General features: G+C 53.2%; 4 protein-coding genes across 4 annotated transcripts; 1 reads left to right on the forward strand and 3 right to left on the reverse strand.

Annotated features, from left to right (window-relative positions):
* Positions 1-2,169: 2,169 nt before the first annotated feature.
* N0V96_010844 (uncharacterized protein) lies at positions 2,170-6,309 on the forward strand (the record flags this gene model as incomplete). Its single annotated transcript, XM_065759070.1, has 2 exons — positions 2,170-2,177; positions 2,208-6,309. 2 exons carry the CDS (start codon positions 2,170-2,172, stop codon positions 6,307-6,309), a joined length of 4,110 nt encoding a protein of 1,369 aa, XP_065612380.1.
* A 1,252-nt stretch (positions 6,310-7,561) lies between these two features.
* MCA1_2 (Ca(2+)-dependent cysteine protease) lies at positions 7,562-7,811 on the reverse strand (the record flags this gene model as incomplete). Its single annotated transcript, XM_065759071.1, has 2 exons — positions 7,562-7,769; positions 7,807-7,811. 2 exons carry the CDS (start codon positions 7,809-7,811, stop codon positions 7,562-7,564), a joined length of 213 nt encoding a protein of 70 aa, XP_065612381.1.
* A 345-nt stretch (positions 7,812-8,156) lies between these two features.
* Positions 8,157-8,620, reverse strand: MCA1_3 (Ca(2+)-dependent cysteine protease; the record flags this gene model as incomplete). Its single annotated transcript, XM_065759072.1, is given in 2 exon segments — positions 8,157-8,603; positions 8,615-8,620. 2 exon segments carry the CDS (start codon positions 8,618-8,620, stop codon positions 8,157-8,159), a joined length of 453 nt encoding a protein of 150 aa, XP_065612382.1.
* A 6,797-nt stretch (positions 8,621-15,417) lies between these two features.
* Positions 15,418-17,370, reverse strand: N0V96_010847 (uncharacterized protein; the record flags this gene model as incomplete). Its single annotated transcript, XM_065759073.1, has 2 exons — positions 15,418-17,086; positions 17,366-17,370. 2 exons carry the CDS (start codon positions 17,368-17,370, stop codon positions 15,418-15,420), a joined length of 1,674 nt encoding a protein of 557 aa, XP_065612383.1.
* Between the last annotated feature and the right edge of the window lie 2,552 nt (positions 17,371-19,922).

The raw sequence follows: 19,922 nt of genomic DNA on the forward strand, positions 1-19,922 counted from the left end.
CCTTGATGGATCCGTGACTCTAGAGCCATCCAATCTGAATTCTGGCGTCGCGAAGACCATCGAAAGCACATGGCCTGGTAGCGCACAACAGTGGGCATTCAATCCCAGCCTCTCGCCAACGCAACAGAAAATGGCTGCTGAAACCATTGGAAGTGACTGGTGGGCTGATGTTCGCAGCGCATGACCAAGGAGGCAGTTCCGCAGATTGCGATAGTTGGTTTCAGGGTCGACCATACCGGTGAGATTGTTGGATCTAAGCCAACGATTCAGAGCCAATGCCCTTTCCCGAACACAGAGCCCATCGAATTCGGGATGACTGTTCCGAAACTCGGCTGCGAGTTTGTCAAGAAGCTTGGAAACCTGCCATAGGGGTTAGTCAAAGAGGTATAACATAATAGCCCCTTAGAAGACCTACGTGATCTATATCACCCTCATCGTCCTGGATGACAAACATATCAAAAGCAGCAAGTGCGCGCTCTAACCTTCCAGGCACAACTTTCGGAACATGGTTGGGTCTCCAAGCTTCGCGTGCCTCATCACTGCGAAGGTTGTCCCAAATTTGGATAGCGGTCCCACGGCGCATGCTAGCGAGAATGGCATTACTGAAATACCTGGGCGGAGCTGATCAGAAAGCGCCAACAAACGTTGCGTCGAAAGCTACCTACCTTCTGGCCAAAACATCTTCGAATTCATCTGGGGTCTGCGCCTGATCCAAGAGAAAGTCCTTGGCGTCAAGACCAAGCAAGCAGATCTCTTCAAAATTCTTTACTCGACCATATTTGGTTGCCAAAATTCCACTGAACTGGCTTGCAGCTTTAGCATTTCTTCTCTTGCGGAATAGAAACAACTGCTTCCATAGAACGTTGGATGGAGACTCTTCCAGTTTCTCGTTGAACCTGTGACTTGGATGCCAGAACTTGAACGCGTGCAAACAGTAGTATCGCCACAAAATCGGCTCATTGGAAAGCCGGCGCAAACGTCTCGACAGGAGGTTCGCTGTGATTAAGTTGTCCTCTGGTGAAATGTAATGTAGTATTTGGTGGATGATTTCATCTGGAATTTGGTCAAATGAGAGCATTGCGGCAAGAGCCTCATGCGCACACTATGAATTCGACGGGTAAGGAAAACTGAAGAAGACCAGGATGGATGCTGTCGCAAGCGTAGTCGGGGTAAGTTGGTGGGGTTTGCGGAGGACTTATACAGCTAGATAGAGTAGAGTCTTGATACCTATGAGAGCTGTGAAGATGACTTCAAGTGGTGAGATAAAATCGATAGCAGTCGTCTCTGTGAGTTGGTCATCCCCGGGCCGGTTTGATCGAAGGCAGGTAGTGACGTTTTGACGCTTGCGGTGTGAAGTGGTTGCATCACAAATCAATGGGAGGTTCTTTCCCACTTGTATCCGTAGTGTCTCAAGCTGCCCTGTGGAAAGAAGCAAGGTCCACCACGTCCATTGACGTTTTGTCGTCAAAAAGTGGGACTCTGTCATGGGATTCTTAAACTGCGGAGACCTTGCTGTTTTCTCTCATTTGATTGGACAAAAGTTCATTCCGCTTATTGGTCTAAAAACCACGACTTGTTCCCTCTCTGTCCCACCACGCTAGTCCAAGATAGGAACACGAGTAAACAACACTCACAACGCGGTCTGGGATGCGACCGTGTACCCTTGGTCCCTTGCTGCTCTTTCAAAGTCCCGTCCACTATCAACACCGCGACCGACCAGGTTCTGAGCTATCGCAACCACACGAGATCTTATAGCTACGCAGACATTGCGCTTGCTTTCTTGCTTCACACCACCACAGCGCACGCCATCCATATATACCACTAACAAACCACTGTTATGACCACACCTACGAGATCGCAATTCTAATCGCTCGTCGACTTCCCCCCCTCTATAAGTCAAACGCGGTCAAGATGGTCGCCCCAGGTATTGGCGGCCTCGACACGCCGCGAACAAACCTTGGCGATGCGACATACCTTAGCCGACAACCCGACTTCGACATGTCGCAAGAGGTTTCTTTCCAGTCTCCTCCGGCGAAAGACAACAACTTGGTGCAACAAATGCGCAACGGGCGCTCGGCAGGCATCAACCTTCGCACGCCGCGGGGTCGCGGACCCTTTGCAGACCGAAAAAACCTACCTGCAGGCCTCGGAGGAGCAGAATTCACTCCTATGCTGAAGTCAGCCACGAGGAATAGCATCCGTCGAAGGTCTGGCAAGGAGAATGGCTTCGTGCCGAACACGCCCGCACTGAACAAAATCGACGAGGACATGACGCCAATTCCCAATATCGACACCTCCATGTACCAATCCCGGTCCTTCGTGGATCGCACGCCACTCCCCGAAGTCGACAGCACGAGCACTGCGTCTACACCGCTTGTAGTCTTGCCGCGACGCGACGGAAAAGGCCCTCTGCAAGACGGAAACCAGTTGTCGCTTCGGGAGCAGGAGAGCGTAATCGATAAAATCGAAAAGGAAAACTTTGGCCTGAAACTCAAGATTCACTTCCTCGAAGAGGCTTTGCGGAAGGCCGGTCCCGGCTTCAGCGAGGCGGCGTTAAAGGAGAACACCGAGCTGAAGGTCGACAAGGTGACCATGACGAGGGAGCTTCACAAGTACAAGAAGCACCTGACATCGGCCGAGAAGGACCTCGAAAGCTACCGACAACAGATGATGGAGTTACAAGAGAGGGCCAAGAAGAAGTACGCAGACCAGAAACAACTAGCAGAGATTGAGCGACTGCAGCAAGCTTTGGAGGACAGAGAAGCCGATCTCGACGACATGCAGCGCCAATTGAGTCAGGGACAGCACGATCAAGGGCAGGTGGACAAACTGCAAGACGAGATTGGCGATTTGGAAGCAGAACTTCGCGAGAAGGAGCGCCTTCTAGGAGACCATGAGGACGAAATTGACGAGCTCAAGGCGAAGCTGGACGACGTGGAGGACAAGATGAAGGATGCCCAAAGACGAATGATCGAGCTTGAGCAACAGGGACAGTCCAACGATGATTTAGAGGAAGCAAGAGATACCATTGACGATCTGGAAACCAATGTCCGTCGCTTGGAAGAGCAAGTCGAAGAGATGAAAGACAAACTCAACCAGGCCATTGCAGACAAGGAGCAAGCAAAGGGTGATTTGGAAGAGCTTCAAGAGGAGCTGGCGAATAAGTCAATTGCCACGAAGGGGCTCTCGCGACAAAAGGAGGAGAAGCTTTTGCGCCTGCAAGCTGAGCTAGAGGAGGCCGACACAAGATTCGCCAATATCGAACGGCAGCTTTCCGAAACGATCAAGGAGAATGACGAGCTCAAGAACGCTGCCAAGGAAGATCGCCGTGCCCGCGAAGTCTCGGAGCGCGACTACCAGTCACATTTGGCCAGAATCGAACAGCAGCTCTCCGACGTAACGAAAGAGAAGGATAGCTTTAAGAACGCCGTGCATGAGGGCCGTCAAGAACGAGAATTCTCTGATCGCGAACGCCAGTCGCTGCTGGCTCAAGTGGAAGATCTGAAAAGGGACTTGGAGTCCAGGCTGGACGAGAAGAATATGCTGCAAAGTCGTCACGAGGCCTTGACAGGCGAGTCTGACTCTCTACAACGAGACGTGGCGCGTCTTCAAAAGAACGTGGAAGATTTGGAGGAGAGCCTCGCCCAAGAGCGGGACCATGCCCTTGAAATTGAAAGGGATATCCGCAGCCAATACAGAGACGAAATCGACAGGCTTAACGATGAAATCTCGGACCTCCAGGCTGAAATTCGGGAGAAAGACAACCTCTACGACAACGACAGCGAAAAATGGGAAACAGACCGCCAAACCCTGGATTCGGAGCGCAAACGGGCGGAGGAAAAGGCCTCGGGCTTGGAAAGGACGATTGCAGCTCTGCGCGAGGCTGAAGGCAATCTATCAACAAAGGAATCAAGATTGCAGGAAGCACTAGAGAGCGAAGCTCAACGTCACAAGGACGAGAGAGCATCCCTCACAAGGCAAATTGAGGACCTCCAGCAAAATCTCGAGACACGGCAGTCTATGCTCAATGAGTTGCGGAGTGAATTATCTCAAGTTCAGGATGAGCTCCGACAAACTCAACTAGACTACCAAGCGCAAAGCGAGAAGATTGAGGGGCTGGAGGATGAAGTTGAGGTCCTTCAAACGACTTTAGACGAGGAATCAGAACATTCTCGCGAGGAACTGGAAGCTGCAAGGAAGGAATGCGACGCGCTGAAGCTGGAGCTCGATGAGGTACACCGTGGTACGGCCTCGGTCTCTCAAGAGAACGCCAGCAAGTCGAATCAAGCCATCGAGCGACTCCGAGTTCAGCTTGACGAGGCCACATCACTCGTGTCGAAGCTGAACAAGGAGAAGGAATCACTCCAAGACAGGCTGCAAACCCAAATCTCCGAGTCGACTGTGCAGGTGAATAGGGTGTCTCGCGAGAAGCAGACGCTGCAAGATCAACTTGCGAACCTCAACCTCGAAATGCACTCCTTACGCAGCTCATTGGCCGAAGCAAGGGCAGAGCGTGATGAGGTTGAGAGCGAAATGAAGCGCTTGCATCAGAACGGCGAGGAGACCCTCCGCATCGATCGAGAGCGCCTGGACTTGAGGACATCAAAGTTGAAGCTTGATAACGAGGTACGAAGACTCAAAGACGAGAACACGGCTTTGGCGGAGCAAATGCAGAACGTCGAAAAGTCTCTCGAAGACGAGATCGAAAAAGCCGCAGAAGAGGAGGATCGCCTCAACCAGGAAATTCGCCAGCTTCAAGCCAAATTGAGGGAGGTGTCTTCATCAGAAGGTCACGAATCAGTTGCTACACGACGCACAATACGAGAACTCGAACGGCGAATCAGAGACTACGAAGACCAGCTCGCGACGACTCAACAAATCCCTGCTAACATCGGTGAGGGTAACAGCGAGATGTCCATTATTCGCCGCGATCTCTCTACAGCACGACAGAAGGAACGCGAGCTCCTCCAACGTGAGGCAGCCCACAAGGACGTTGTCAAGGGTCTCAAGAAGCAGATCGCAGACCTGGAGCGCAATGCCCACGATGCTGAGATGTCTCGGCTTATTACATCTCCAGCATCCTCCAGTCCTTCAGCCAGAAAGTCCGAAGTCACTGAGCTGCGCCATCAACTTTCTACCGCACAGCAATCGATTCAGACGTTCAAGACCAAGGCTCGCGAGGCCGAACGCAAAGCCTCTAAATTCGAGCAAGATGTGCAAACCCAGCTTGATGATCTGGAAGACCAGAAGCTTGCTTTGGAGCAGGCACTGGAGGATGTCCAGCGCGATGCTGACGAAGCTACCGTTCTCCACGAAAAGGCACTGCATCGTCTGAGGCAGAAGCTTGAGAAGGCAGAGCAAGACCGGCAGCTTGTAAGCCACGGCCGTCACAACATCGAGAACATGTCGTCCTCCGAGAAGAGAGACCTCCAGGAATTGCTCCGCAGAACACAAAGCGAAGCAGACGCTCTCGAACACGACGTCATCCAGCAGCAGGAGACTATTGATGAGCTGACGGCCGCCGAGGGCTCGCTTCGTCGCAAGCTCGAGAGGGCGCGGGCGGAGCGCGCAGCCTACCGCCTGACCGCAGAGAAGCTGCAAAAGGACATCAGAGACCTCAAGGCGCTGGCCGCAGCGGAGAAGAAGAACCCGCGGGCAGCCCGACTCGCCGCCGAGACGGACGAGAGAATGAGGCAGACGGACGAGGCGCTCGAGACGGTCATCCGTGCCGCCGAGAATGCGGACGCGAAGCACACCAAGGAGCTCCGCGGCATGACGCTGCAGATGGAGTGGATGCAGGCGCGGTGGAAGCGGGAGGTCAGCATGCGCGCCGACGCGGCGTACGCGAAGAAGTTCTTGCAGCTGGAGCTCGACATTGCCAACGCATGGTATGTACCCTTGACTGCCTTCTTCTTTTTCTTCCCTTCGGTGGTCCAGATATTAACGTCAGAATCAGCAACAAGGCTCAGCTGCGTGAACTGGAGCAGATCCGGTGCGAGCTGCTCGGCAGCCGCAGACCCCTCCCACCCTCATCCTCCTCGGCGACGGCGAGGAAGCAAACAGCGTCCGGCCGACCGACGCTCAAGACGGTGGCGACGATGGCACGCTTCATTGCCAGAATGCAGATCTCGGCGCGCGAATGGGCCAAGCACGAGGCCACGCGCCAGAAGCTGGCCGACTGCGTCGACGAGATGCGCAAGACCAAGAGGCGGAAGCAGCTCAAGGTCGTGCATGCCGATGACGACGTTGCGGCCTAATGATTTGTTGGTCACAGTCTATCTCTCTCTGTCTCGATTCGGTCTCGCCTAGCCTCGACTTGGAGGTCCAGTCAGATTATGTTACACCCCTAGATACCCCGGAGTATGGTGTTCCCGAAGCAAAAAAACGGTGGATGGATGGGATGGTGACTGGTGGATGGTGAATGGCGGTTCGGATGTCTGCGAGAGTAACGCTCATCTGCGAAACGCCTTCCCCATTCATCACGCTGCAGCCGAGCTGAAGATGTCGCGGCATCATCTCGGGTCCATCACACCCATGAACACATCCCATCCAATACCCATCCAATCCCGCTCTTCACCTACTTCCCTCATTCAGCACATCCGCATTTCGCATTTAGCATATGGTGTTCAGTCTTGTATTGTTTCTGCATAGCAACAGCCGGTTGTGTTACAGTATTACTGCCTAACTGCGTGACGACCAAAAAAAAAAACCCTTGATGTTGCAGTGAAGCGAGCGAGCGGGCACTCTCATTTCCTCTTTTGGAGCTGATGATTATCCATATTTGGAAGATGGGATCTGCAAGCTAGCCCAAGATTGGACGGAGGATCACTTGAGCTGGGAGGAGAAGGAATATCGGGATGATTATTGGTCCATGCTTGGCATACCTTGTTGCTGCTCATGTCCCTCTTCTGGCGTATTGGGCGTCGAGCATCAAAACATTTGTTTTTCCCTTAAAGTTTGTTTATTGGTAGAATGACGGACGGGGACGGGATGGGAAAGGAGTTTTGTCATATTTCACTTTGTTTGGATTTACGCAGTAGGACATGCATTTTCCAAACACGGCATTAGGTTGCATGATGAAGAAATTGGAAAGGAAGGCATGAATACCTAAACAGATGTTTAATCCCTTCTTTTTTACACACATGGTGACATTTCCGGATTCGTCCCGTATTGAAGTGACGTGAATCAACTTTTTGTTTGATTTCCAATTCCGAGAACTGTTCGAGTGAGGGTAGGTACTTGCCATCTCAACTATACGAGAGGCGGGAAAAGGCATCGGGAGTGTGGCGAAGAAGACTTGCCCGAAAAAAAAAACAAAATGAAGCCACCCAAATGATACCCAAAATCCCCAATTTTCGCCATGCCAACCGATTCCTTTTCCAATGATGACCTATGCCTACCCATGTCTAAGCAACCCTGAGTATTTATGTTTCCAGGCCGAAGTAGGGCATTATGACATATACAAGGCGGACCGGCCGTGTGACACACAGGATTATGATTTACATGACGAACAAGAGGTTGGTGTCTACGATGATATTAGCCGTCTTGATAACATGGATGTTTATTCGCTCCTTCTTTTGGCCGCGGGGGGCAACATACTGAGGGGGTGACTGCAGGAGAGCTGAGGCTTCTGCGTGTAGCGAGTCGAGAGCTCGTCACGGATACTGTTCAAGAGCTGCACGTAGCTCTGTTGAGGGTTCTTCTTCATGGCCGTGATAAAGGCCCATGACATGGCACCGGTAGCCTGGGAGGCGATTGTTGCATCGGCCCTGCGAGGTGAAATTAGCATAGATCCAGCTTGCCAACAGCATTGTAAGATTTCGCCTTGATGTAGTCGTCGTTCCCACACTCGTGGACCGAGGCAGATCCAACGTAACTCATCGCTCTAGAAGCAAACTGCGGCCGCAAGTGGGCTGCAATTTGTTCTAGAGCAATAAAAGAGCATCGTTGGCCTGATGCAACAGGTATAAAGTAGAAAACATGAGAGGGATTTATCCACAAAGCAGCTTGCACGCCCCAAATTTTTCCGTTTTTGCGGCTTTCGCCCCCAGTCTCCAGAATTAGCCATCCCACCAGGAGAGGCTTCACAATCAGGGGGTTCTAATGTGAAATCTCCAGGCCATCCGTAAAGCGCAGTGAAAACAAAAAGGGTATCATCAAAATAGAAAGAAGGGGGTAGCATACGAAGTTTGGTCATCTTTACTTCCTGATAACATAACCACATCAGCAGGCGACGTCTTCGTGGCCATGGTGCGTTGGTAAGCATCTTCGCCAGTCGTTGCCTTCTTGAAGAAGCCCATGATATTGCTTGCAACACCGCCCAGATCGCCCTGGCTGTATGACGAAATAGCACCAAGTAGACCTTGGCCGGCCTCCTTGGCCAAATTGGGCTCCTTGAGAATACCCTGGGTCGAGTAGATGTAGGGGAGATCGAGTGCAGTACCCGAGTGACAAGAATCGAAGATAGCAGTCAGCCTCACGCCAGCCTGCAAAGGTTGAACCATGATTCTGTGCATCTCATCATCCGTAATATGACCGGTTTGGCGGAAGTCTACAGGGTAAATGACTTCATCGTATCCGTCGGGCTCATCGCCGTCGAGATCCTTTGTTTGACCACCATGGCCTGGAGGTATTAGTGTCTAAGTGCATATGGCAATGTCGTTCGCCACTTACCTGAGTAGTGGAAGAAGAGCGAGTCGTTGGGTCTCGCGTCTTTCACAAGCCAATGCATGGCTCTGAGAAGATTCTGTTTTGTAGGCTGGCTCATGGGATTTTGCTGGTCATCAGTGAGGATAACCATATCCTCCCTCTTATACCCAAAACGGTCGACGAGATATGCCGACATGTTCTTCACATCGTTGATACAACCACGCAGCTGACCGCGTTGACCGAAGTAGTTGATGCCAATCAGTAACGCCTTTCTCCGGCCAGTGCAATTGGAGTACTGGAAGTTGTAGTTGTTTGGCGCGCCATGTCCAAATCTCTGCGGTTGTGAGGGTGGCGGTGGGGGAGCGTTGTGGTTTCCGTGCATGTAAGCATTCGAGTTCACGGTGGGTACACCTTCATAACGATGATTGTCAACTCTACAATGTCCGTTCCGAGCGTACAAGTTTCAAACTCACCTGGACGGTTGTTGTAGTTTGGTTGAGGCGGGGGCTGCTGATATCCACCATATTGTTGCGGGGGAGGGGGCTAAGCATTCCATTAGTTGACGACACTCGGACAACGCTGACAGTCAGCCGTACCTGGTTGTATCCGTAAGGTTGAGGCGACGGCTGTTGGTAGCCGTAGCCCGACCCAGCGGGCGGGTATCCATTGTATCCTTGCTGTGGAGGGCTTTTGCTCTTCATGTTAGTGACTGAGCGCGGGCACGCGAACAAAGGTTGGAGTTCATACGGGTAATAGCCGCCCTGCGCGTATTGCTGCTGCGGCGGCGGGCCGCCTTGGTATCCTCCGTACTGGCCCGGGTATCCTGACATCTTGTCAAGGCGGCGAGACTATTCTCAGACCCGATCTGTGTGTATTTGGTGACCCGAGGCCAACAAGCCGTGGTGGAAGGAGGTTCTAGCTCGACGAGATGGTCTTCGAAGAGGAGTGTGTTGGCAAGGAAGATTTCGGGGACCGGACGTCTTTATAGATGGGCGACGAAGCTGAAGTACGGCTGTCGCGAGTTCAGAAAATGGTGAGGGGAAGCGAGGGGGTCGTGGTTGAGGTGTAGGGACGGGACGAGAATGCGCGTGCTTAGGTCTCGAGACTAAGTTGGTGAGCACAAGAGCAGTGTCAGCCTTTCTTGAGCGCGAAACTGGTTGGAGGAGCGTGGTCAAGCTTACCAGTACCTTACGGTATGAGGAGGATGAAGAAGAGGAGGGCTAGCTGAAGGGCCTATCTCAAAGCGGGAAAGGGATCCTGCAGCAAGGGTGGCTAAGGACCCTAGTTGACTCTTTTGATGGTTTGGAGCCGGCTTGTGAGACGGATTGGGGTAGAAGACGGCTTCGGCAGAGCTTAGGTAGGCGAAGGTACAGTCGGGCAAGTAGATTTAGGACAGACGGTGATTCAGTAGCTGGGCGCAACAGAGGTGTGAGCTGGTGTGGCAGTAAAAAGAAATGACGGCGCGGATATGCAATACAGCCTCGAAAAGAAAGCGAGCTGAGGTGATGGAAGAAGGAGAAAATGGAGTGAACGGAGTGTTCGGGTTGGAGGAGCGAAGAAATGTGAGGAATGTAGAATGTGCTGGAGTAAGGTAAGGTAGGAGCAGGGTACCTCGAGGCTCAAGATGCGCCGCGGCGTTGCGGCGCTGCGGCGTGGGTGTGTGGTGGAGGGGTTCGAGCTAAGGTTGTCGGCACGCACCAGGTCCACTGTCAATCACCTTCACCTTTTTACCTGGCTGGGCTGGATGTGTTTTGGGCCTTTGGCGGGAGGGGGGTGCCGGGGAAGAAACAATCTAACCACACAACATGCTTACCTGCCTTAGCTTACAGATACTCTATGAAGTACGGTAGTACACCCACTGCACTCAATAGGCAATGTACCTATCAAGGCACCGTCAAGAGCACGATTGAACAGCACGACTGAACAAAGCATGAGATCAAGGTAGTAAAGCGGAAAGAGGTTCGCAAAGTGGAGGTAGATGATGAGTGTAGGGCTAACAAGACTACGTAATGTTGGATCAGTCGTCGTAGGCGCCGAGGAAAGCAACGGCATGTGGCAGGCCGGGCACCATGGCGATTGTACTTTGACGGAAGAAACGGCAGGGACGGCCTCAAAGCCCAAGTGTTCCCAAGAGTCTTTTGCTAGCGGAGGTGGATCCGAGTACCTCACAATCCGCCCACCTCTCACTAAGGTACAGTGTGCATGGGAGCATCTGATGTGTTTGATGGTGTTTTTTGGGTGCATTAGCTAAGCAAACATGACCGGGGCAGGGTCTGCACCTTGGGTAGTCTGCACCGGAGATGCTCTTGCACTGGGAAGAAAAACGCAGGGCAGGTGGCAGGTGCAGACAATCAGCCACGAGCACGGGCCATACCAAGGCCGTTCCCAGCCCGGTGAGAACCGAGAAATGGGGCACAGTTGACAGCGCTAGGCCCCTTTTGGGGTTTTCCTGTAAACAGCACTTGCTGCGATGCCACCATGTCACCATGTGATGGATGTCGCGCCCATCGTCCCTACCGTAGTGTACCTACCGTCCCTGACCTGGGAAACTGGGGCTCGGTGCCACCGTTACTGCCCTGCCCTGCCCTGCGGCTTGCCATGCGTACCGACGTACTACCGAATACGTAGCATACCTTTAGTGTTGCGTGCAACATTCGGACTTTTCTCTGCATCGTCGTCATGGCCTCAGTATTCACTACGGAATACGGTGAAAGGTGACTTCAGATTGGCACACTCGGACTGCAAATCTCGTTGCTCATTGCCCTCGAGATTTTCGCATTCCTCTCCCTGAGTCTTCACTCTTCAGCCTGCTCGCCAATCCAAGACAACCCTTGCACCGTCTTCAGCCGCAGCCATTTTCAACTCGATATGTGACTTGGGGGAACGGAACCTAAGGTAACTTCATTCCCCGAGACGTCTCGGCAATGGTCACCAAAACGGAACCGCACCAAAGCAAAGCATGTTCAACATGGCAACGAACGGCAAACTAACCACCCACCGCCTCGCCCTCCCTTACACGGTTGACCCTAGCCCAAACGGGCACCAAGCAACACCGTCATCCAGCTTCACCTCCACCCTCTCTCTGCCTCTGCGTCACTCCCGCCCATACAGGACCCAAGCAAACGCTATAGACTCTGAAATACACTAAGGACTCGATCTTGATCCATCATCCATGGCCCTGGTGTTGCTGTGGTCGTCTCCACCCGACCAAGGTAGTCCCGCTGAACTCTCTGCCCCGGTCAAGCTGAGACTTGACGCCAAACTTGACCGCCCTACGCCGATCCAGCAGGGCTATGCCGCGCTACCACCTCCAACGGCACTCTTAGACGCCATATCGCGTCAGTCGAACCAAACATTGAGTCGTTTGCACAGCTCTGAAAGCGCCTCACGATAGTACCACAGCTCGGACTGCATTAGAGTCGGCTGCCTCCGCGCGGTAAACCCATCCGCTTCGCTTCGCTTCCAAGCCCAGCTGTTGTTGAGCCGCTCGGTCAATATGTCATGTTGTCGCTCTCGGCTTTCCGACGTTAGCAACGTTGTGCCACCCCGACCATCATCCCGTTGACTAGTGTCGCTACTCAATCGGATGCTACATGGCTCCATTTTCAACGGCAGTCTTCTGGCTGGCATTGGGCTCATTACCAATTTGATGGTCGTGGCAGATGGTCCAACCAGAAGCCATAGACAGCATGAACCCAGGATTCATCAACAATTGAGATTTCCAAACGCTGCGCAGATCGATATCGGCACCCTAGTCGTGCCCGGCCATCCGTCCCGTCTCCAACCTCGTTACGGAGCATGCGCCGAATTCGAAGCTGTCTTGCCGACATCAAAGCCACTTACTGACCCGAGCCCGGTGCTGTCATACCTGGCCGCTGCACGCAACCTCAACTCTCTGTTCCGTTGCTGTCTGGATGACAGCAGTCTTCTAGCTTGGACCCTAGCGAAAGCGCGCTGTCAGTAGTGACGGACGCGCTGTTGGTGTCGTACGAGGGGATTCCCGTCCCTCATTCGAACCGTTTCGGTGCGCAGTCCCAGCAAAACAGCGCCACTGAGAAATCAGAACGCGACGTCTGTGGTTGATAGGAGCTCGAGTACGCACTCGTTTATTCCCCGATCTCAATCTGGTAAGCTTACGGGATTGCCGATCACTGTGGCGCTCCTGACGGACAGGGGCCGCGTCGATTTCTGACGAATCATCGCCCTTCCCCTTTTTCCCACTTACCCCTGGTACCTAGCATTTGGGGTCCAGAAGCGACACCATCACACCGGCATCTGTCCGAGACTCCAATTGACTGGTCTTAGACAACTTTCATCTGGACGGGTCATATCTCACAGTATGTGCTGTATCCGTAGGTGCGTGTCTTTGACACCTCACCGCACGAGAAGTATGCAGACGGTATATGCAGCCTCCATTCCGCCAAGGGGTCTCGATTTCAAGCCCTCCAGCGACTCGAAAAGGCAATTTCGACTTCTGACGGCCAGCAAGACCTGTCCATCCAAGTCCAAAATGAGGTGGTCCGGCAAACGTGGAGAGAAAGCATGCGGCCATGTCTCTGAGCAGACCAAAGCTAAACATCACCCCCGGAGACGTGGCTGAAATCGATTGGACAGTAAGCCGTCGACTTACGAGAGACGTGGCTATGGGCTAAAAGTTCAACGTTCGGCTGGCGTATAGCATTTTACCAAGCCTCGTGGGCATCTTGTCCCAAGCCTTTGGTGCATGGCTGCATGGCGCCGTCGTCCCGGGACATTCATCCTTACCATCGGGGCCAATGGACGTCAGTCTAAGACCGTGATGCACCGCACGCATCGTAACCTTGTGGCATCTTCCGTCACCACTAGGCACGGTAGGCTTCTGCCGCCCAACAGTGTGGTTAGCCGAGTTTTAAGGTTGATGCACCAGCATATCACAGGTCTCAGGTTCACGTTTTCCCGCATTTTGACCTCGATTTAGGGTGAATGAGCTTCCATCTTCTGCAAAAGTTGATTTTTCTCGAATTTCGCCCGGAACCAGGTCTTGGAGAACTCAGATCAAGCGAGTCCCCATCACCTAGTCTGGCGGTTTCTTCAATCTGCTCCTTGCTTCTAGGGTGGTCTCATTCATGATCCATCGTCATGCTAGCAGTGTCTTCGGCTCAGCTCAACGGATTGCCATGCCCGATTTAGATGCGGTGATGTCTACAACCGTGATCTTGACAATCTTGGGGCTTTTCAGCCTTCGTATCCGAATGCTACTTCCGTCGAAACCAGCCCACCGGCTTCATTGCTCTAGTCAACTACTAAATCAAAGCCTCCCGGGCGCAGGGAGCTTAATCACACGATGTAAGAAGCTCGGTCAATTGATGGAATACGACAATCAAATATGTGAGAGTTGAACGGCTTCCAGTGGCGCTGCGGCGATGGCCCTAGTTTGGTTTGCTGTGGAGGCCCGCAAGACAAACGTTCCGTAAACATTTCACATAACCGAGCGGGGTGGACCGCCTGCCATAGCGTGTCTCTGATGAATACACCATATTATCTCATAGCTGGATTGCCATTTCAATGCATCTAGACCCTCAGCGGTGGGAGGGGATGTCGATTGGCCAGGAATCGGATGCAATATGTAAGGGATCGCCCTGTCGACAATTGCATTCTTGAGGCTCTGAGGTCTTAGACTTTTACGTTTATTCACGGCTCCTCGAGTGATCAACATGCATGGAGCACGTGCAACCTTTATCATGAACTGTTGTGTAGCTTTACCTTTAGCACTGCGCTGTAGATCATGAGATAACATTACTGCACGAGTTACTAGCATTCAGCATCGACGTAGATTCTCAGTCTTGAAGGGGGGAGCTGTACGAGAACGTCACGTCCTCTATTCCGGTATTATTTGTTTTGACATCTCTGGCAGTAATGATGGTTCTCGTCGAACCGGAATTCATTGTATAGATCTCAACGAACATCCTAGGCACTCCCATGGGAGAAATGGCGCTCCGATGATTTCATTTGTCACCTCGGCTGTACATGTAGACACCGGGCTTATCTCAAAGTCTAATTGTCTACCAACCCCCAAACGCTATTTTGTTGTACCTCTCGAGATGTGTTGCTCAAAAAAAGTTACATGTTAAATGCCGACAACCTGGATGTGATTAATCCAGAGAGTTTAACGTGGGCTTCAATGGTGCATGAACTTTCCCTATCACAGACTAGAAAGCCAAGCCAATGGTTTTTTTTTTTGGCTTGGGAAAGATGGAAGAATTTCTTCCCATCTCTCACTCACCCTGAGAAAACCAAGGTCGAAATTGGAAAACTTGGTTTCGGTAAGGCAGAGGAACTTGAGAGATAAAGTCAAAGAGAGAGAGTCTAGCCATTCAAAGATGGGAAAAGGTCTGCTTCCCAAGATGTTGACACCCCTAACCGATATGTCGTGCGCATACCACCCCTCTGAAAGGTTTAGCCAATGGAGTCGACTTCTGCTGCTACGCGGATATTCGCTCAAGATTCTGATTCTGTTGGACCTAGTTGAAGACGTAACCGCTGCTATTCGAATGCGCGCAGTGACGATGGCTACCTTATGTGTAAATTGCATAACATCTGCAAATTGGAAGATGACGCAAAGAGGAATATAAATTTTCAATATGAATTTGGTCTTTTGACATCGTCAGCCATCTATGAAGCCTCGCCATGCCCAGAAACGTAAAATGTCCGGCCTTCTCTCCATCCTGCCTCCCATTATCGCCACTCTCCAACTTCATCCCACATGGTTCACCCCGTTCATGTCCCATCTCAAGCATCAACCATCTTGATATCTTCCTCCGTCTTTCCCACCGTCACCGCCTCCTCCTCCTCCTCAGGCTTTCTCATCAGCCAGCCCATGAGCGACCAAACAAGCTTCATAGCCTCGAGCCGCTCCTCGAGCACAAAGAAATCATACCACGGGCTCCGGCGCGCCTCAACCTGTCCCCAGCTCCTGTGAACATCATCGTTGCCCGCCTGCTCGGCCGCGCCCTCGAGCACCTCGAGAAGCCGTTCGGGCACGCGCACGCGCAGCACGCTAATGTGGTGGAACAGCGAGCTAATCACGTAGACGTCGTCGTACCCAACGCCCTTGACCTTGCCAATGGCCTCGTAGCGCGTCTTGCGGTCCCAGCTGGCCGACGGAGGGCGGACCATACGGTAGTTGTCGTAGATGGACATGTTCTTGCGCGGCTTCTTGGCGGCGGGCTGGCCCCTCTCTGCGGAGGCAGTAGCTCCGGCACCGGAGGCGGCGGCGGCGGCGGCGTCGTCCTTGTCACCCTGGATGGCGTCCCGCTCGACCTCGCGCCCGATGGGCCCGCCGGACCCGCCGCCCCAGCGCGGCTTCGTCGTCCACCACGCGCCATCGCCAAACTTCTTCTCCGTCTTGCCCTCGCGCGCGCGGTGCTGGGCCGTGAGGAGAGCGGCGACGAGCTCGCGGGCCAGGTCAATAACCTCTTCGTTCTCTTTATCAAACGAGATGCTTGCGCGCGCCGAGACGGCGGCAAGGGGCCCCTCTACGATGCCCTGCCGGGCCGCTTCTCGCGTGCGAGGGGTCCGGAAGATAAAGGTACACCCGGAGGCGAAGTACGACGTCCTCGGGGTGGCGGCGGCGGCTGCTGCCTGCTGGCGCTTGGAGAGTTGCGTTTGCGACGATGGCGCGGGCCCGCTAGTAACGTGCAGACGGGGTTCCGTCCGGGGAGCCGAGACGTTGCAGCCGAAATCATATGCTACGAGCTTGAGGAAGGCCGTCAACAGGCTCTGGCGGTACTCGCCCGGCATCGATGAGCCGGTCGAGGTGCGGAAAATGCGAGGCCGCTCCGGTGTTTTCGGGTTGTCCCGCTCGGCCTTGTCGCCGTCGATGACGACGTCCTTGGCCTCTTGGGCCTCCCCAGTATGCACATAGGGGTTCGTGGGGTCATCCCAATAGGTAGTGAAGGCCTCCAGGCATCTGAAGAACTCGTACGAGTTACCTAGGCGTGCCTGCTGCTGCCCCTTGGGTGCGGGAATGCGCCTCACGGTTCGGAACGCATCCTCGTTTGAGTGAGATAGCTCACGCTGGCGGTCGAGAAAGGTCTGGCAGCCGGGCGACTGAACGCCGTTATTCAGAACCACCCGAGTTTCGGCATTCTTCTCACGTGCCTCCTCAGGGGAGAGCTTGCCCCAGCCTTCAAAGTCGGGCAGGTAAGCGGAATCGGGAATGAGATCCGCGGTGGGAGCATCCGGGATGAGGTGAACCCCCAAGGCGTCGAATATGGCGGTGTTGATGTCCCCGGGGCGATAGATGTCCTGCAGGACAGAAGTCAATGGCTTCCTCTGGCCTGCTGGCGTCGTCGTCGAAGCCTTCAGCTGGGGCCGGCTCTGTGGCAACGTGACTGGCGTTGGAGGTGGGATGTCTTTCGGGTCGATCTTGACTGCGGTTGGCAGATTTGCTAGCGAGCTATTGTTAGGATAACATATTTTATGAAAACTTGAGAGTATCCGAGTGCCACAGTAGCGCTAGCAGTCCAAAGACGTGTAAGAGGTTCCCTTTGGTACGATTGGTCGGACACTGAGAAATGAAAATGGCCGGGTGAGATGAAATTCGGGCGACAGAAAGCGGACGCCGGCCGAGACCAGGCGACCCCGCGAACGGACCGCCAAGGAAGCGGTGCCAAAGAATGGAGGTAGATCAAGCGCGGAAGGGATGGGCTCCCGTTGCAGGATCACGACAGGTAACGGCATTGACGGCTTCTATGTTTTAAGGTTGGAGTAGGTTAAGCCGTGAAGGCATTGATGGACGGTACGGTAGGATATTGTTACTTGAGGAGAAGAGGATGAGGCAGAGGTAAGACGACGCAGAGGGAATGATGAAGGAGAATGGGGGTGAGAGAAACGGATGACCACTTGCGCTGAGCAACGAATAGGGGCGCCACCGTACAATAGACAACTGGAAAAGGCGCCAAAAAGGTCACAAAGCATTGTCATTTTCGTCTTATTCAGAATAAGGTAGATGAGGTAATGACCGACGCTGGCTGCACTCAATGAAATAGTAAACTCACCCAGGGCGGGATATGTGCCAAACATATTGGCGGGAAAGGTCAAAGCTAAATTTTCCGATAGTTTTTGAGATGGCACGACCTTTTGCTATGATTTCCCAGCAGATAGACGTGTGATGTGAGATGAGGCGACGGGAGGTAGAGGAAACAGGACGGGGAAGTGTGGTGGTCCGGCCGGCGATAGCACTAGGTAAAAGCGGTGGGGTCTTTTTTTTGAGTAGGTAATAAGGTAAGGTACGGGTATACGCGACGTCGAGCGGGGTCGAAGCCTTGGTTTGCTTCGTTGGAGATACCGATGCAAACTGCAGAGCGATATATTCAGTGCCCGTTGACAAGGCTTTGATACCTTACTGACTTGACGCTGATCAACTTATCAGACAGGCCTCTAGTCTGCAAAGTCAAAAGATGACAGGTGTTGCATACGAGTAAAGAGAAAACATGTACAAATTCCGACCCAGGTAGCTGGGAAGAAGAAGAAGAAGATAGTGGGACATTGACGGTGTAGAATGTAGGAGGCCGGATGGTGAGGGGAAAGAGGACACACACAAACATCACATCCACACGCGGACGAAGAGAGGAAGGAGAGGAATCCGGAGCTCAGGAGAGCACGCAGAGCACGCAGAGGAAGCAGCAGGAAATGCAGTTGGTAGAGCATTCACGCAGGCCCCCGTTACCTGCCTGGTCAGTCTTAAGTCAATGGGGCAACTCAAGCACGAGACCCCTGAACGACGGAACTGACTTACGGGTGCAATGTGCATCATGGCCGTCAATGGATGGGAAACACGCTCCAACAGCGGACAACACCTGCACACTTTTTGCATTTAATGGTCCCGCCAAGCTCTCGCTTCAAACGGCGTCCGCCTAGATGCTGGGTACCTCCTCTTTCTTTCGCCCACCGCACTTTGCCTTTAGCAGCAAATCCGTACCGGAGCCTGCTTCTTGCTTGTTGGAACCACGACGGGGGAACACACGACCCCACAACCCTCAACGTACCTAGTATACTGTGTAAGTGCAACCAAATGCAGTGTTTCTGCAGGACTGCAGCTCTGCGGGCTCCATCTCCTGGGGTCTACGCCATATCCCATAGGTCAATTGGCGCATTTTGTCTGTGTTGGTTTGGCTTGCTACTTGACCCTGGGACCTACATAGATCAACCGAAGGCTGTGATTTGATGTCGTGCGAGGCGATTGGAAGGGAACAATAATGGCGCGAGGGGGGGATTGTGATTGAGGGGTTCTTTCTGTTCAGGCCTTCTTCTTCGGGTTTGAGCTCCCGTTGAGTCTTTGGAGGTGGATGAGAGCGGACTGTGGGAGATGGTTTCCAAGTTCCAACGACGCCGAACACCTAAGTCCGAGTTTCTGAGGGCCACATTCATTATCCCCGTCTTGACCAGTTGAGCCCGACTCTTTTCGCGCGGCATTCCGGTCCACATTTCCGCGAGGAGCTCGTCGACAATAGCGGGGGCCTGTCATGGTAGAAACCTGCTTAGTCATTAGCGGATCGGAGAAACATCGCGGGACAACGAGTGTGATGTGGGGTCCCCCGCCGTCCCCCTCACCGACGGGACGGTATCCAACGCTCCGGGACTTATAGCCCGGCCGCTCCGCCGCATGGTGGACCCGGCTTGGTGCCATTATGTGAACAAGGACGAGACAGATCCCGACGTCATGCATTTCGCTACACGCTAGCCGCCTTATCAATTTATTTTGTCTCGGCGTGAGGGCGTGCCGTACGCATGCTGTAGATGTCATGAACATTATTGGAAGCCCGGGCATGGAGTGAAGGTATAAGGAAGCCATCTGTTACACACACTGAACAGGGAACAACATTCACCTTTTGCCTCGCTGTATAAATGTTGCCTGGCGGCCAGTTGGGAAAGGATTCATCAGACAGTGGTCATGAGGTAAAGATCATTGGTATAGCCTCAAACCATATCAACATCCCTCCGTCGGGAACATCTCAATATCAATCATAGGCTACAAAATCCCCCGAAGCCGTGGCTGGCTTTCTGTCCCGACCGTCCGGTGCGGGCTCCCGTGTTTCGGGGGCTGCTCTAGCGTGCAAAGCGGAGCGCCGCGATGTGAGACACCATCAACCCAAAGAAAGACACTCGCACCGGGAATCCCTCTTTCCTCCCCCTTCCCCTTCCCCGCCATTCTTATCCTAAATACACCTTCAGGCTTCTTTCTTCCATTTGGTTTCAAAAATTTTTCCGCGCGCCCAGGGACATACACTGGA

Source organism: Colletotrichum fioriniae (genome assembly GCF_027942845.1).
Source record: "Colletotrichum fioriniae strain IMI 355084 chromosome Unknown scaffold_15, whole genome shotgun sequence".
In the NCBI taxonomy this organism is placed as follows: domain Eukaryota; kingdom Fungi; phylum Ascomycota; class Sordariomycetes; order Glomerellales; family Glomerellaceae; genus Colletotrichum; species Colletotrichum fioriniae.